This window comes from Capricornis sumatraensis, chromosome 3 (genome assembly GCF_032405125.1).
Source record: "Capricornis sumatraensis isolate serow.1 chromosome 3, serow.2, whole genome shotgun sequence".
NCBI lineage: Eukaryota > Metazoa > Chordata > Mammalia > Artiodactyla > Bovidae > Capricornis > Capricornis sumatraensis.
In genome coordinates, this window is record NC_091071.1 from 116,179,797 (window position 1) to 116,196,746 (window position 16,950).

At 38.1% G+C, this 16,950-nt stretch overlaps 1 protein-coding gene across 1 annotated transcript in view; it reads left to right on the forward strand.

Moving 5' to 3' along the window:
• Positions 1-16,950, forward strand: part of EPB41L5 (erythrocyte membrane protein band 4.1 like 5) — a 166,094-nt gene that overhangs the window by 19,570 nt on the left and 129,574 nt on the right. Inside the window, exon 3 of the mRNA XM_068967362.1 lies at positions 9,035-9,139. Within this exon, the coding sequence (XP_068823463.1) occupies positions 9,035-9,139 (105 nt within the window). The remainder of the gene's footprint in view (positions 1-9,034; positions 9,140-16,950) is intronic.

A 16,950-nucleotide genomic window follows, 5' to 3' on the forward strand; every position in this document is an offset into this window, starting at 1 on the left:
TAGTTGTGGCATGTGGAATCTTTTGTTGTGGCGCACAGACTGTCTCATTGTGGCAAGTGGGCTCGGTAGTTATGGCACATGGACTTATGATCTGTGGCATATGGTACCTTAGTTCCTGTAGCAGGAATTGTCCTTGTCCCCTGATTTGCAGAGTGTATTCTTAACCAGTGGACCACCAGGGAAGTCCCAACAATATAGTTCTTTTTCATGCTGACTAGACTGCAGAAGAAAGTTTTTAAAATATTCATGCTATCCTTGAATTTCAGATTAAGATGTTTGGGAGGTTTTCATTTTGAGATGACAGATATCTGTTAGATTAAGTGTTATGAATGTTAGGAACCTACAGATGCCTTGTGTTGACTATTGGTTGGCCTATAATTAGCCTTTGTTAAGGAGTTAATACATACCCTTCAAAAGATTTTTATTCTGAGAAGGCAGCTACCCAGCTGGCAGAAGCTCATTCTCTCTTTTCTCAAAACACAATCCCTATGTTTCAGGAGGCTGGCAGGTGATGCTTTGGCAGAATAAGAGAGCCAAATAAGGGAGCCTGGCTCCCCTTTGCTCTTTGAAGCAAATAAAGACCGTTGATGGAATATGAAATTGGTTCTAGAAATGCACCTTAAAATGAAGATGATGAAAGTATTTAAGTTTGGCAACAGATAAGTACCAGTGGCACCAGTGGGATGTTTCTGTGACTTCCTGATTTAACTTAGAAATACTTTGTATTCCTTTTAGGATCATTGCCATTTGCAATTTTTTTTTTTTTTTTTTTTTGCATAATTGGTATTTTCTATTTAAGTTTGTTAGCACTGCTCTGGAACTTAGTGATTGTAAGTATGATTTAAAATCAAACGCTTTCTTTGTCATTTCCAGTAACAGTTATCACTTCCCTTCCTTTGTCCATATTTCTCCTTTCCACCATGTTAGTAGAACAAATATGTTCAAATATTTGAATTCATATCTTATTCTTCACCTCCACTGTTATCTTAATAATATATCTGCCTCCTGACTGTGTCCTCAAGAATAAATCATGATAGCACTCCCCAAAGTTCTCTACCTCTGTAAGTCTTCACCTCTAAAATTTCTTAACCTAAATTCCCTATCCCTCTTTCATCAAACTCTTAGGGAGTGATATGTTGTAATGAAAAGATATCCTTTTCAGTGTTATATTACCTTTTCCTTTGCAAAGGGTGAGACTCACTGATCTGAAAAGTTGTTTGTTGAATGGGAAGTGATTGACTCTGGTTTTCTGATTCTTGGAACTTTCCTCTAGAACTCATCTACACCTCTACTAATTTCTCATAGCTAAATGGAGCTGACAGACTAGGGTTGAGCCCGTTCTCTTGTTATACTTAATCTAGAGAAGTTTATTAATCCTGATGACTATGGCGAAAATAAGGAGACAAATCTAAGATAAAGGACAAATTAGTGAGTTGGAAGATCATATTTAGAAACTGTTCTCATAAGAGGAAGGAATATAGGCAAAATAAGAAGCTTAAGAGACAAGTTAAGAAATGGAAGGTAAAAGAAGTTTCTTTTTCCCTAAGACTAGAACAAGGTTGCCTGCTTTTAGCACTTTAATTCAGTATAATATTGGAAGTTCTAGCCAAAGCAGCTAGGCAGAAAAAAGAAATGATAGGCATCCGAATTCTAAGGGAAGAAGTAAAATTACCTCTGTTTAAGATGACATGATCTTACAAGTGGAAAACCTTAAAGATTCCATAGTAAAACCATTAGAGTTAATAAAAGAATTCAACAATGTTGCAGGATACAAAATCAAGCAACAAAAGTCAAGTGCCCTTCTATACACTAGTAATGAGCAATCCAAAAATAAAATTAAGACAATAATTCCTTTGCTGTAGCATCAAGGAGAATAAAATACTTAGGAATAAATTTAACCAAGGAGGCAAAAAACATGTACATTGAAAAGTACAAAACATTACTAAGAGAAATGAAAAGAATATCTAAATACATGGAAAGATAGCCCATATCTGTGGATTGAAAGATTTAATGTTATTAAGAGGACAGTGCTGCCCAAAGTGATCTGTAGATTCAGTGCAGTCCCTATCAAAATTCCAAGAACATTTTTTGCAGACATAGGACAGACTATTCTAAATTTATATGGAATCTTGTGGGATTCCAAATATCCAGAACAGGCTTGAAAAAGAAGGGAAAGATTGCCATTGCATATCTTGGTTTGAAAACTTGATATCAAGCTATAGTAATCAAAACAGTGTGGTTCTGGGATATGAACAGACATACAGATCAGTGGAGCAAATTACAGGGTCTAGAAATAAACCTTCAAATATATGGCCAAATTATTTTCCACAAGGATGCTAACACCATTCAGTGGGCAACAGTCTTTTCAGCAAGTGGTGCTGGGAAAATTGAATAACCACATGCAAAAGGGTTAAATTGGATTCTTATGTTGTTGTTGTTTAGTCCCTAAGTTGTGTCCAACTCTCTTGCAACCCCGTGGACTGTCGCCCTCCAGGCTCCTCTGTCCGTGGGATTTCCAAGGCAAGAATACTGGAGTGGGTTGCCATTTCCTTCTCTGGGGGATCTTCCTGTCCCAGGGACCGAACCTATGTCCCCTGCATTGGCAGGTGGGTTCTTTACCACTGAGCCACTAGGGAAGCCCAAAATATTAACTCAGAATGGGTCAAAGACAACTGTAGTATTGTGATTTACAATAAACATATATTTAATCTTCATCCTGTTTCTGGCACAGAACTCCTAAAACTCTTGGAATTTTCTAAGTGATAAGAGCCCCCAAAGTGTTTTTGATATGTTAATGGTGTGACTTGGAAAGCCCTTCAGTAACCAGCTGATGGTGGCTGGTTGCTGGGGGAACTAACCAGGTGATTAGAAGGTTGGAACTTTGGCACCCACCGCTACCCCCAGACAAGCTGGGAGGGAAGAGGGGCCAGAAATTGCATTCAGTCACCAGTGACCAGTGATCATGCCTAATTAATGAGGCCTCCATAAAAACCCCAAAGGACAAGTTTGGAGAACTTCTGGGTTGGTGAACCAGAACGCTTCCACGTGCTTGGTCTCAAACTCCACTGGGACAGGAGCTCTTGTGTTTGGTACCGTGACCTGTGTATCCTCTCACCTGGCCGTTAATTTGTCTCTGCTGATATCCTTTGTAATAAACTGTAGAATCTAGTGCATAAACTGATTCCTGAACTCTGTGAACTATTCTAGCAAAGTAATTGAAACCAAGGAGGGGGTCATGACCAAGACCAAGTGACCAAGCGAAGTCGCTCAGTTGTGTCCGACTCTTTGCGACCCCATGGACTGTAGCCTACCACGCTCCTCCATCCATGGGATTTTCCAGGCAAGAGTACTGGAGTGGATTGCCATTTCCTTCTCCAGAGGACCTTCCCAACCCAGGGATTGAACCCGGGTCTTCTGCATTGTAGGCAGACGCTTTATCGTCTGAGCCACAAGGGAAGTCCATCTAGCAAAGTAATTGAAACCAAGGAGGGGGTCATGAGAACCCATTTAATAGCCAGTTGGTCAGAAGCACCAGTAATAGACTGGACTGTGACTGGCATCTGAAGTAGGGGCAGTCTTGTGGGACTGAGCTTGACCCATGGAGTCTGATGCTGTCTCTAATAAGAGTGTCAGAGTTGAGTGTGTCTGATACCCATTCAGTCTCTTAGAGAACGGAGTTAATTGCTTGGTTGTGAGGAAGAAATCCACACAAATTAGAATAGGTGTAGACCCAGAATGACTTTCAGGTGTGAGGGTTTAAAACTGTAAAACTCTCAGAAGGAAAGGTAGGGGAAAATTTCCATGACATTAGATCTGACAATGATTTTTTGAAATGACGATAAAATACAGGCAGCAGAAGAGAATATAAATAAGTTAGACTTCATCCTAAGAAACCTGTATGCAGGATAAGAAGCAGCAGTTAGAATTGGATGTAGAACATCAGACTGGTTCAAAATTGGGAAAGGAGTACGTCAAGGCTGTATATTGTCACCCTGCTTATTTAACTTATATACAAAGTACATCATGAGAAATGCTGGGCTGGTTGACTCATTAGCTGGAATCAAGATTGCTGGGAGAAATATCAACAACCTAAGATAGGCAGATGACACCACACTTATGGCAAAATGTGAAGAGAAACTAAAGAGCTTGATGAAAGTGAAAGAGGAGAGTGAAGAAGTTGGCTTAAAATTCAACATTCAGAAAACTAAGATCATGGCATCCAGTTCCATCACTTCATGGCAAATAGATGGGGAAACAATGGAAACAGTGACAGACTTTATTTTGGGGGGCTTGAAGATCACTGCAGATGGTGACTGCAGCCATGAAATTAAAAGATGCATGCTCCTTGGAAGAAAAGCTATGACCAACCTAGACAGCATATTAAAAAGCAGAGCCTTTACTTTGCCAGCAAAGATCCATCTGGTCAAAGCTATGGTTTTTCCAGTAGTCATGTGTGGATGTGAGAGTTGGACTATAAAGAAAGCTGAGTGTCGAAGAATTGATGCTTTTGAATTGTGGTGTTGGAGAAGACTCTTGAGAGTCCCTTGGACTGCAAGGAAATCCAACCAGTCCATCCTAAAGGAAATCAGTCCTGAATATTCATTGGAAGGACTGATGCTGAAGCTGAAACTCCAATACTTTGGCCACCTGATGCAAAGAGCTGACTCACTAGAAAAAACACCTTGATGCTAGGAAAGATTGAAGGCGGGAGAAGGGGATGACAGGATGAAATGGTTGGATGGCATCACCAACTCAGTGGACACGAGTTTGAGTAAACTCTGGGAGTTGGTGATGGACAGGGAGGCCTGGCATGCTGCAGTCCATGGGGTCACAAAGAGTCAGACACGACTGAGCAACTGAACTGAACATATGCAGAAAATACCACTTTAATGGCAGAAAGTGAAGAGGAACTAAAGAGCCTCTTGATGAAAGTGAAAGAAGAGAGTGAAAAAGTAGACTTAAAACTCGGCATTCAAATAATGAAGGTCATGGCATCTGGTCTTATCACTTCATGGCCAATAGAAGGGGAAGAAGTAAAAACAGTGCCAGACTTTATTTTCTTGGGCTCAAGAATTACTATGGACAGTGACTGCAGCCACAAAATTAAAAGATGCTTGTTCCTTGGAAGGAAAGCTGTCACAAACCTAGACAGTGTATTAAAAAGCAGAAACATCATTTTGCCCATGAAGTTATAGTCAGAGCTATAGTTTTTCCAGTAGTCATGCACAGATGTGACAGTTGGACCATTAAGAAGGCGGAGTACTGAAAAATGGATGGTTTTGAACTGTGGTGCTGGATAAGACTCTTGAGAGTCTCTTGGACAGCAAGGAGATCAAACAAGTCAATCCTAAAGGAAATCAGTCCTAAATATTCATTGGAAGGACTGATGCTGAAGCTGAAACTCCAGTAGTTTGGCCACGTGATTCAAAGAGCTGACTGATTGGAAAAGACCCTGGTGCTGGGAAAGACTGAGAGCAGGAGGAGAAGGGGACAACAGAGGATGTGATGGTTAGATGGCATCACTGACTCAATGGACATTAGTTTGAGCAAACTCTGGGAGATGGTGAAGGACAGGGAAGCCTTGTGTGCTGCAGTCCATGAGGTCACAAAGAGTGGGACGTGACTTAGCTAATGAACAGCAACATCAAAAATAAAAGTTGTTTACTTTAAAGGAAATTCACTATCAAGTGACTAAAAAGACAATTCAGAATGGGAGAAAAGATTTGCAAATTGTGTGTTTGATAAAAGATTAATATAGTGAATACATAAAAACAACTCAGCAACAAAAAGCAAGTCAGATCAAAAATGGGAAAAAAGACTGGAATAAATATTTCTCCAAAGAAGATATGCAGATGTCCAGTAAACACATGAAGAAGCATGCTTAACATGACTAGGCATTAGGGAAATGTAAATCAAAATCACAACATATAGACTTGCCTGGTGGTCTTATGGTTGAGAATCCGGCTGCCAGTGCAGGGGACACAAGTTCGATCCCTGATCCAGAAAGATCCCACATGCCATGGGACAGCTAAGCCTCTGCACCACAAATACTGAGCCAATGCCCTGAGCCCATGTTTGCACCCCAGAGCTCGTGCTCCACAACAAGAGAAGCCACTGCAGCGATAAGCCCACACAGTGCAACTAGAGAGTAACCCCCACTTGCTGCAACTAGAGAAAGTCTGAGCACAGGAACAAGACCCAGCACAGTCCCCTTCCCCCCAGAAAAAATTAATCACATGAGTTACCCTTTTACATCCATTGTGTTGGCTATTACCCACACAGAAAAAGAAAGTACATAAAATAACAAGTGTTACATTAACAAATTGAAAGATAAAAACTATATGATTATCTCAATAGATGCAGAGAAAGCCTTTGACAAAATTCAACATCCATTTATGATCAAAAACCCTACAGAAAGCAGGCATAGAAGGAACATACCTCAACATAATAAAAGCCATGTGTGATAAACCCACAGCAAACATTATCCTCAATGGTGAAAAATTGAAAGCATTTCCCCTAAAGTCAGGAACAAGACAAGGGTGCCCACTCTGACCACTACTATTCAACATAGTTTTGGAAGTTTTAACCACAGCAATCAGAGAAGAAATAAAAGGAATCCAGATTGGAAAAGTAGTAGTAAAACTCTCACTGTTTTGCAGATGACATGATCCTCTACATAGAAAACCCTAAAGACTCCACCAGAAAATTACTAGAGCTAATCAATGAATATAGTAAAGTTGCAGGATATAAAATTAACACACAGAAATCTCTTGCATTCCTGTACACTAACAATGAGAAAATGAAAAGAGAAATTAAGGAAACAACTCCATTCATCATTGCAATGAAAAGAATAAAATACTTAGGAATATATCTACCTAAAGAAACAAAAGACCTATATATAGAAAACTATAAAACACTGATGAAAGAAATCAAAGAGGATACAAATAGATGGAGAAATATACCATGTTCATGGATTGGAAGAATCAATATAGTGAAAATGGGTATACTACCCAAAGCAATCTACAGATTCAGTGCAATCCCTATCAAGCTACCAATGGTATTTTTCAGAGAACTGGAACAAATAATTTCACAATTTGTATGGAAATACAAAAAACCTCAAATAGCCAAAGCAATCTTGAGAAAGAAAAATGGAACTGGAGGAATCAACCTGCCTGACTTCAGGCTCTACTACAAAGCTACAGTCATCAAGACAGTATGGTACTGGCACAAAGACAGAAATATAGATCAATGGAACAAAATAGAAAGCCCAGAGATAAATCCACACACATATGGACACCTTATCTTTGACAAAGGAGGCAATAATATACAGTGGAGAGAAGATAATCTCTTTAACAAGTGGTGCTGGGAAAACTGGTCAACCACTTGTAAAAGAATGAAACTAGATCGCTTTCTAACACCATACACAAAAATAAACTCAAAATGGATTAAAGATCTAAATGTAAGACCAGAAACTATAAAACTCCTAGAGGAAAACATAGGCAAAACACACTCTGACATAAATCATAGTAGGATCCTCTATGACCCACCTCCCAGAGTAATGGAAATAAAAGAAAAAATAAACAAATGGGACCTAACTAAACTTAAAAGCTTTTACACAATAAAGGGAACTATAAGCAAGGGGAAAAGACAGCCTTCAGAATGGGAGAAAATAATAGAAAATGAAGCAACTGACAAAGAATCTCAAAAATATACAAGCAACTCCTGCAGCTCAATTCCAGAAAATTGAGCATGGTGTTCTGTCTTGATGAAGGGATGGCAGTTTATCAAATAGAAAGGAAATGTCACAATAGAAAGTGCAGGAAAAGCAGTGGACAAATAAGTCATCAATTAAAAAACAGAAACTGATGATTCAATAAAAAAGTCAGCTACATTTTTTTTTATAGGAAATAGTCTTAAATAATTTAAAGCTATATAAGAGAGGGACATGGATAGGACATATATAAAGATTAAGGATATGTGGGTTATATTTGTGGATAGTTACCATATTAGAAATTACAGCTGAAAAATTGTGGACTGATCTGGTGGTCCAGTGGTTAAGACTCCACACTTCCAGTGTAGGGGGCACAGGATCCATCCCTGGTTGGGGAACTATGATCCCACATGCCACATGGTACTGCCAAAAATAAAAACTTTACTGATTAATTTAAAAATAGCAATATATACCTTTTATAGGTTAACAGAAGTAATATTTTTATGAAGAGTCTTACTGAACAACATAGGAATTTAGTGAGAAGAATGTTTGCAAATTTCTTTAATGACTGATTTAATAGACTGTACTTAGAGTCTCTAACCTGCTGTTATAATACACTCTGTTGCAATATGTTCTTATTGAGGGTACATGAGGAGAATCCTGGGACCATGTGGATCTTTTGTGTGGGGATCCCTCAGAGGTCCTGAGATCATACTTTACAACCTGCTTTTTCCATGCAAGTTTCTTTATCACCTTGACTCCCTCCAGTTTGGTGACATCATGTTGATCTTGTAGTTTACTGCTGTCTGCTTTCCCTCCCACCTTTCATTTCTGCTTTTGTTATTTCCCACCCTACATTCAAGTCCAGTTTAAGGCGATCTTCATGTCTTTCACTGACGACTCTAGTTTCAATGACTCTTCTCTTTGGCAAATACAGTTAGTTTCACATGGTTGGTGCTTAAGTTTTCTTGTGTTCTCTTTCCAGTTACATTATAAAGCTCCTTTAAAACAGGGACCCTAAAAATTGAAAAGATAAAACAAGAGTTTCTCCTTACATTAAGTGTTAGGTGTAGAAAGTAATACTTGTTGGTTGATAGGCAGTAGCACTGTCCAGGAAAGCAAATAATAGATCACAAACTCTTTTCTGGTCTTAAACGGCTTATTGGAAAACCATGGTGTCTTCCCCATTACCTGCTACATGGTTATGCTTTTGGTGTTGCAATTAATATTTCTTTTAAGAGCTCTTGTGTAATTAAAACTATCTTCAGTGGAGGCTTATTGATCTTATAAGCCACTCACTGATTTATTTTCTTGCCATTTCAGAAAAAAGCCAAAGGACAAGAGCTGTTTGATCAGATTATGTACCACTTGGACCTTATTGAAAGCGACTATTTTGGACTGAGATTTATGGATTCAGCACAAGTAGCGGTGAGTATCTGGTTTTTGGAGGCTTTAAAGTGGGGACAGAAATGGAAAATGTCAGATGATGTTCTCAGTGCTGGAAGGTTACATATACTTAAATGTCTTCTTTTTTCCTGTAATTTTCTCGGAATAACCTGAAGTGCTTATTATTATTTTAAAAAAGGTATAACCCTAAGCCACATTCCCAGAGCATGTTCTCTGCAAATGAGGCTTGGAAATCTCAACCACTGGATTGGTCTTAAGCAGACTAGAGTGAACTCTGTGTGAGGAAATGGGAGTTTTTTGGGCTCTTGGGTGAATGATAGAAGTTCCTAGTTTGCAATTAAGGTGAATATTGAACTAAAATATTCCTAATATCTCTTCCAGCTCTGTGATTCTCTGTCTGTAAATAGATGATCTTTGATGTGCATTTTAGGTGAGAGAACAGTGTATATAATAGGATAGGAAGTTGGGGGCTTTTCAAAGAATTTGTCCAGTATTTGAAAAAAAGTAGTCATTAAGATTGGAAGATGAATCAGTGGCCACATCATCCACACTGAGCTGCAGAAGTGTTAATAATAAATTGGCAGTATTCTCTAATAATTGGGATTAGGGCTTTTTCAGTCAGGGAGGTTATATTTTGCTTTAGGAAGTTTTACATAGGAATATTATGTAGGATTGTTTGGAGTGGACAGAGGTGAAAGTTAGAGTCAGTGCAAACATTTTGGGGATAAAAGTGATACTAAGGTCTAGAGTAGGGCATTCACAGGGGTGGGGGCCAGAAGAGGGATATCAGGACGTTGAGCCTTGTGTTTTGGACACCTGTGATGGTGTTTCTGTGTTTAGTGACACAATAACCACAGTGTTTAGAACCATAGGAGCAATATATATTCTATAAGAATCTCAAGTTCCTTTCGAGTGGGTCTGTGTGTGTTTGTTTGTGAATGAGGGGGTGATATGGTCTGATTGATAAATTAACTGGAATACCTCTATGAGATACTTCACAGAACTGACATTTCTTGGAGATGAACTCCTAGACTGGTTTTACAGAGCATCTTCAGTAAATGTACCGCTGTTAATAATGTCAGCTTCACTTGTTTTCTCTCATTTCCCCTGTACCTCAATTTAAAAAAAACATGAGCATTTATTTACAGGGAATTGGTTAGGTAAATTTTGATACATCTTTACAATGGAATATCTGCAGCTTATTAAAAATGGTGATTTTTAAGTTTGCTAATTGACATGAATGATGTAAAAATTAAAAAGATTTATAAAATAACTTAACTCTCTATAGAATTCTCCAGGTAAGAATACCAGAGTGGTAGCCATTCCCTTCTCCAGGCGATCTTCCCAACCTAGGGATCAAACCTGGGTCGCCTGCATTGCAGGTGGACTCTACCACTTGAGCCACCAGGGAAACATATAAAATAACTGAATTTTTCTATTTTTAAGGAATCCTGAGTTTATGTTCACACATAAACATGAAAAAATTTGAAAAGCTATTTTCTCTAGTTTGAGTTCTGATCTCTGGATGGATGTTGTATAAGAGGCATTTCTCTTATTTCTTCTTGTTAATCTTATTTCTTTTCTATTAAAAGAAATCCACTAAGGGTAGGAAATGAATTTTAGTTACTTCTGTTATCCAGTATGTATTAAGTAATAAACTAGACTGTTTATTGTATTTAACTCTGGTCTGCTACTTAGTTTGATACAGGGTTGGTTGACTATTGAGTTTAATATCATTAAACTCTCATCTCCAGAGTCTTACATTCAGATGAAACAACAAATGATTTGGGGGGTAGATAGTTTGTACAGCTTCCTGTTTTTTTGAGGAGTCAATATTAGGTTTTAGGTACTTTCTTTCTGTTTCTTAACATATTTAAGTAATTACAAGAAGAAACAGACATGCAGCTGTTCCTAAATTGCATTATTTGTTCTTTGCTAATATCAGTACTTACTGAATTACTAGATCCTGTAGTTTATTCTCTCATTTGATTCACACAGTTATAACAAATGTCTGGTAAAGCCAGCATTAGAACTTGTAATCCCTACTCTTTTTAGTTTTAGTTTATGCTTCCCAATGCACAGAAATCTAGGCATTAAGATTAAATTTAAATAGGCTTACATTTTCCAGTCTCTACTCTGGCCAAATACTATGTGAATTAAACTGTAACAACAATAATTGGGAAATGAAAGCTATTAAAAATCAACTCTAGACAACACTTTAAATATTCTTAAAGTGTTGACTCACTTCATTCCATAACGGTCTTAGGACGTAAGTAAACAGAGAGATAGATGACTGTCAGTTGTTTATAGTGTGGCCAGATTTAACCCCAAAAGTAAACAAAATTGATACTTGACAAACAATTCAGTTTATCAGAAGATAGTGAACTTAGTAGATCATGTGGCTTTTTTGGTGAGGATCATCTGTGTAAACTAAGTTAACCCGTGGTTTCCGTAACTATTTATCATACTTCCTTTGTTGACGTAACTATGAAGTCTAAAGGGAGTGAGGGTGAAAAAGAGCCAAGGAATTACATGCTACAGTTTAACCTTGGATATGTGGCATGTCCATATTTGTAAAATTAATGTGTTAAAATTTAGTTTATTGATCATTTTAGATCAGTCCAAGATATGTATGATTAGAATTATGCATTCATTAAGGAGATAGTCAAAGTAAATTGATGAGGTCATAGTTCACTTTTCTTCCTGTGTAATCAGATGAGTTTGCTGTTTTTTAAGTTACTTTTGATTGCACTAACTCACTTTAATTGAAATTCAGTAGTGCATTTACAGAAAAGTTGCAAGAATAATATAAGTATTTATTTTTCTGGAATCATTTGAGAGAGAGTTACAAGTATGATGTCCCATTTCACTTGAATTTCCTACAGACAAGCATGTTCTCCTGCACAACTCAATATAGTCGTCAAAATCAGGAAGTTATTGTGACATTACCACTATCTAATCTTCAGACCCCATTCAAATTATGCCTGAGAGTGTCATTTATAGCCAGAGGTTCACTGTTACCAGTTGCTCCCCATTCCTCCTCCCGACAGCTCCTGGCAAATGCTATCTTTCTGTTTGTGTGAATTTGCCCATTTTGAGACTTTCATAGAAATGGAATCATGTAATTTGCGGCCTTTTGAGTCTGCATAATGTTTTCAAGGTTCATTTATATTGTAGCATATATCAGTACTTGATTCTTAACAGCTGAATAATAATCCACTGTATGGATATACCACAGTTTTATTTGTTCACTGATACACATTTAGGTTTATTCATTTTTGGCTGTTATAAATAACACTGCTGTGAAATTTGCACTCAAGTTTTCGCAGTCAACATAACTCTTAAATTCTTTTGGATATGCATCTAGGAGTGGAACTACTGGATTATAAGGTAACTTTATGTAGAAGTTTTTGAGGAACTGCGAAATTGTTTTCCATAGTGACTGTACCTATCAGTGACTGCCTTCCTATCAGCAGTGTATAAGGGTTCCAATTTCTACATGTCCTAACCAACATGACATTCTCCCTTCTTTTTTTTAAAGATCCCTCCCTTTTTTTTCCCCCCAAAGTGTATTTATTTGGCTGTTTTGGGCCTTATTTGCGCCATGTGATGTTTGGACTCTCTACTTATGGCATGTGGGCTCCAGAGCTGCCCCATAACTTGTGAGATCCTAATTCCTTAACCAGAAATGGACCTGCATCCCCTGCATTGCAAGGCAGACTCTTAACCAGTCAAGTCCTCCCCTTCTTTTTGATTCTGATCATACCAGTTGGTATGGAGTGGTCTCATTGTAGTACTGATTTGCACTTCTCTGATAGAAAAGATACGTGAGCATCTGTTCATGTGCTTGTTAATCGTGTATATCTTCTTTGGATAAATGTCTGTTCAGACTTCTTATCCGCTTGAAATTCACTTATTTCCTTCTTATTGAGTTGTAAGAGTTAAACTGTTACCTAGTCCATAGTCACAAACATTTATACATATTTTCTTCTTTATCCATTTGGAGTTAATTTTGTTATAAGCTCTAAAGTAGGGAGTCAAACTTCATTCCTTTACCTGTGAATGCATGTGTATATCCAGTGATCCTAGAACCACTTTTTGAATGGTCTTGGCACACTTATTGAAAGTCATTTGAGCATAGATATTTGTTTTTTTTTTCCTGGGTTCTGAGTTCTGTTACATTCATGTATATGTTGATTCTTATACCAGCACCACATTGCCTTCATGTGGTGAAGTAAGTTTCAAACTTACTTTGTAGTAAGTTTGAAAATTGGGAAATGTGAGTCCTTCAATTTCATTCTTCTGTTTTAAGATTGTTTTGGCTGTTCTGGGTCACTCATAGTTCCATACATATTTTGGATCAGCTTGTCTATTTCTACAAAGAGGGCAGTTGGGAGTTTTGACAAGAATTGCACTGAATCTGTGTATCTGTTTGGGAAGTATTGTCATCTTAACAATTGTTAAGTCTTACACATGGATTATGTTTTTGTATTTCTTAAAGCAATAGTTTATAGTTTGTTTACACATCTTTCATCTCCTTGGCTAAACTTACTCATAAACATTTTATTCCTTTGATGTTATTGTAATATGTAATTTTTTAAATATCATTTTGGATTTAGTTTGGATTCTAGTGTATAGAATCCATTTTTGTATATGTTTCTTATATCTTACAACTTTACTGAACTTGTATATTAGTTTTTTTGTGTTTTATGTATAAGATCATGTTACCTACAAAAAAAAGGATAGTTTTAACTTCTTCCTTTTTAATCTGAATGCCTTTTATTCTTTTTTCTTTTCACTTATCTCTTTTTCTTGCCTAAGTACCCTGACTTGAACATTTAGTAAAATGTTGAATAGAAGTGTTAAGGGTAGACATTGTTGTCTCATTCTTGATATTATGGGGAGTGTTCAGTATTTCACCATCAAGTATGATGTTACCTGTGGGATTTTTCTAGATGCCCTTTATCGTTTTATCATGAAATGGTGTTGGGTTTTGTTAAGTGCTTTTTATGCATCTGCTGAGAGGATCATAAGGTATATTTCCTGCATTCTGTTAATATGATATATTACATTGACCATATTTGATGGTATGTTGAATCATTGTTGCATTTCTGGGATAAATCTCACTCGTGGTGTAAAATTCTTTATATATGTTGCTTGCTTTGATTTTGTTGAGTACTTCGATGTCCATATTCATAAGGGATATTGGTCTATAGTTTTTTGGTTTTTTTTTTTCCCCTTGTGCTACCTTTGGTTTCAATAAGAGAAGTACTGGCATCAGAATGAGTTGGAAAGTCTTCTTCTATTTTTTTGAGGCTCTCATGAAGGATTGGTATTAATTCTTACTTCAACACTCGGTAGGATTCACCAGTGAAGCCCTGGGCTTTTCTAGAGCTTTTTGATTAGTGACTCGGTCTCTTTACTTGTTACAGGTATATTCAGATTTTCTGTTTCTTCAGTTTTTAAACCAGGCAACTTCAGAGAGCCAAAGGTGGGCTTACTGGATGAGAGGTTGGGGTAATAGGAGTAAACCAGGATTATTCTGGCATACTAGGATTTGTTGTTAAATCGCTAAGTTTTGTCCCACTCTTTGTGATCCCATGGACTGTAGCATGCTGGGTTTCCCTGTCCTTCACTATCTCCCAGAGTTTGCTCAAACTCATGTCCATTGAGTCAGTGATGCTATTCAACCATCTCATCTTCTGTTGTCCCCTTCTCCTTCTGCCCTCAGTCTTTCCCAGCATCAGGGTCTTTCCCAATGAGTCGGCTCTTCACATCAGGTATTGGAGCTTCAGCTTCAGCATTAATCCTTGCAGTGATTATTCTGGGTTGATTTCCCTTAGGATTGGCTGGTTTGATCTTCTTGCCATTCAAGGGACTCATAAGAATCTTCTCCAGCACCACAATTTGAAAGCATCAGTTCTTTAGCACTCAGCCTTCTTTAGGGTCCAACCTTCACATCCATACATGACTGCTGGAAAAACCATAGCTTTGACTATATGGACCCTTGTCAGCAAAGTAACACCATTTTTTTAATACACCATCTAGGTTTGTCATAGCTTTCCTTTCAGGGAGCAAGCATCTTTTAATTTTGTGGCTGCAGTCACTGTCCACAGTGATTTTTGAGCTCAAGAAAATAAAATCTGTCACTGTTTACACTTTCCCCCCATCTATTTGCCATGAAGTGATGGGACCAGATGTCATGATCTTCGTTTTTTGAATGTTGAATTTTAAGCCAACCTTTTCACTGTCCTCTTTACCTTCAAGAGGCTCGTTAGTTCCTCTTCACTTCTTGCCATTAGGGTGGTATCATCTGTGTATCTGAAATTGTTGATATTTCTTCTGGCAATCTTGATTCCAGCTTGTGATTCATCCAGCCCAGCATTTCATGTGATGTATTCTGCATATAAACAAGGGAACAATATACAGCCTTGACCTACTCCTTTCCCAATTTTGAGCCAGTCAGTTGTTCCATATAAGGTTCTGTTACGTCTTGACCCCATACCAGTTTCTCAGGAGACAGGTAAGGCAGTCTGGTTGGTATTCCCATATTTAAGAACTTTCCACAGTTTGTTGTGATGGAAGCACAAGCTGGAATCAAGATTGCTGGGAGAAATATCAGTAACCTCAGATATGCAGATGACACCACGCCTTATGGCAGAAAGTGAAGAAGAACTAAAGAGCCTCTTGATAAAAGTGAAAAAGGAGAGTGAAAAAGTTGGCTTAAAGCTCAACATTCAGAAAACTAAGATCATCGCATCTGGTCCCATCACTTCATGGCAAATAGATGGGGAAACAGTGGCTGACTTTATTTTATTGGCTCCAAAATCACTGCAGATGGTAACTGCAGCCATGAAATTAAAAGACGCTTACTCCTTGGAAGGAAAGTTATGACCAACCTAGACAGCATATTAAAAAGCAGAGACGTTACTTTGCCAACAAAGGTCTGTCTAGTCAAGGCTATGGTTTTTCCAGTGGTCATGTATGGATGTGAGAGTTGGACTATAAAGAAAATTGAGTGCTGAAGAATTGATGCTTTTGAACTGTGGTGTTGGAGAAGACTCCTGAGAGTCCCTTGGACTGCAAGGAGATCCAACCAGTCCATTCTAAAGGAGATCAGTCCTGTGTGTTTGTTGGAAGGACTGATGTTAAAGCTGAAACTCCAGTACTTCGGGCACCTGATGCAAAGAGCTGACTCATTTGAAAAGACCCTGATGCTGGGAAAGATTGAAGGCAGGAGGAGAAGGGGACGACAGAGGATGAGATGGTTGGATGGCATCACTGACTCAATGGACATGGGTTTGGGTAGACTCTGGCAGTTGGTGATGGATAGGGAGGCCTGGCGTGGTGCGGTTCATGGGGTCACAAAGAGTTGGACATGACTGAGTGACTGAACTGAACATAATCAAAGGCGTTAGCGTAGTCAATGAAGCAGAAGTAGATGTTTTTCTGGAATTCTCTTGCTTTCTCTGTGATCCAATAAATGTTGGGAATTTGATCTCTGGTTCGTCTACCTTTTCTAAACCTATCTTGTACACCTGTAAGTTCTTTGTTTATCTACTACTGAGCTTAGCTTGAAGAGTTTTAAGCATAACCTTACTGGCATGCGAAATGAATGCCATTGTATTGTAGTTTGAACATTCATGGATCACATCCTTGTTGTGGCAGAAGAGCTTGACTTCTTCACTCAGTGAAGCTATGAGCCATTACATGCGGGGGTACCCAAAGTGAACATGTCATAGAGGAGACTTCAGGCAAAATGTAGTCCACTGGAGGAGGAAATAGCAAACCACTCCAGTTTTCTTGTTGTGAGAACCCCATGAACAGTATGA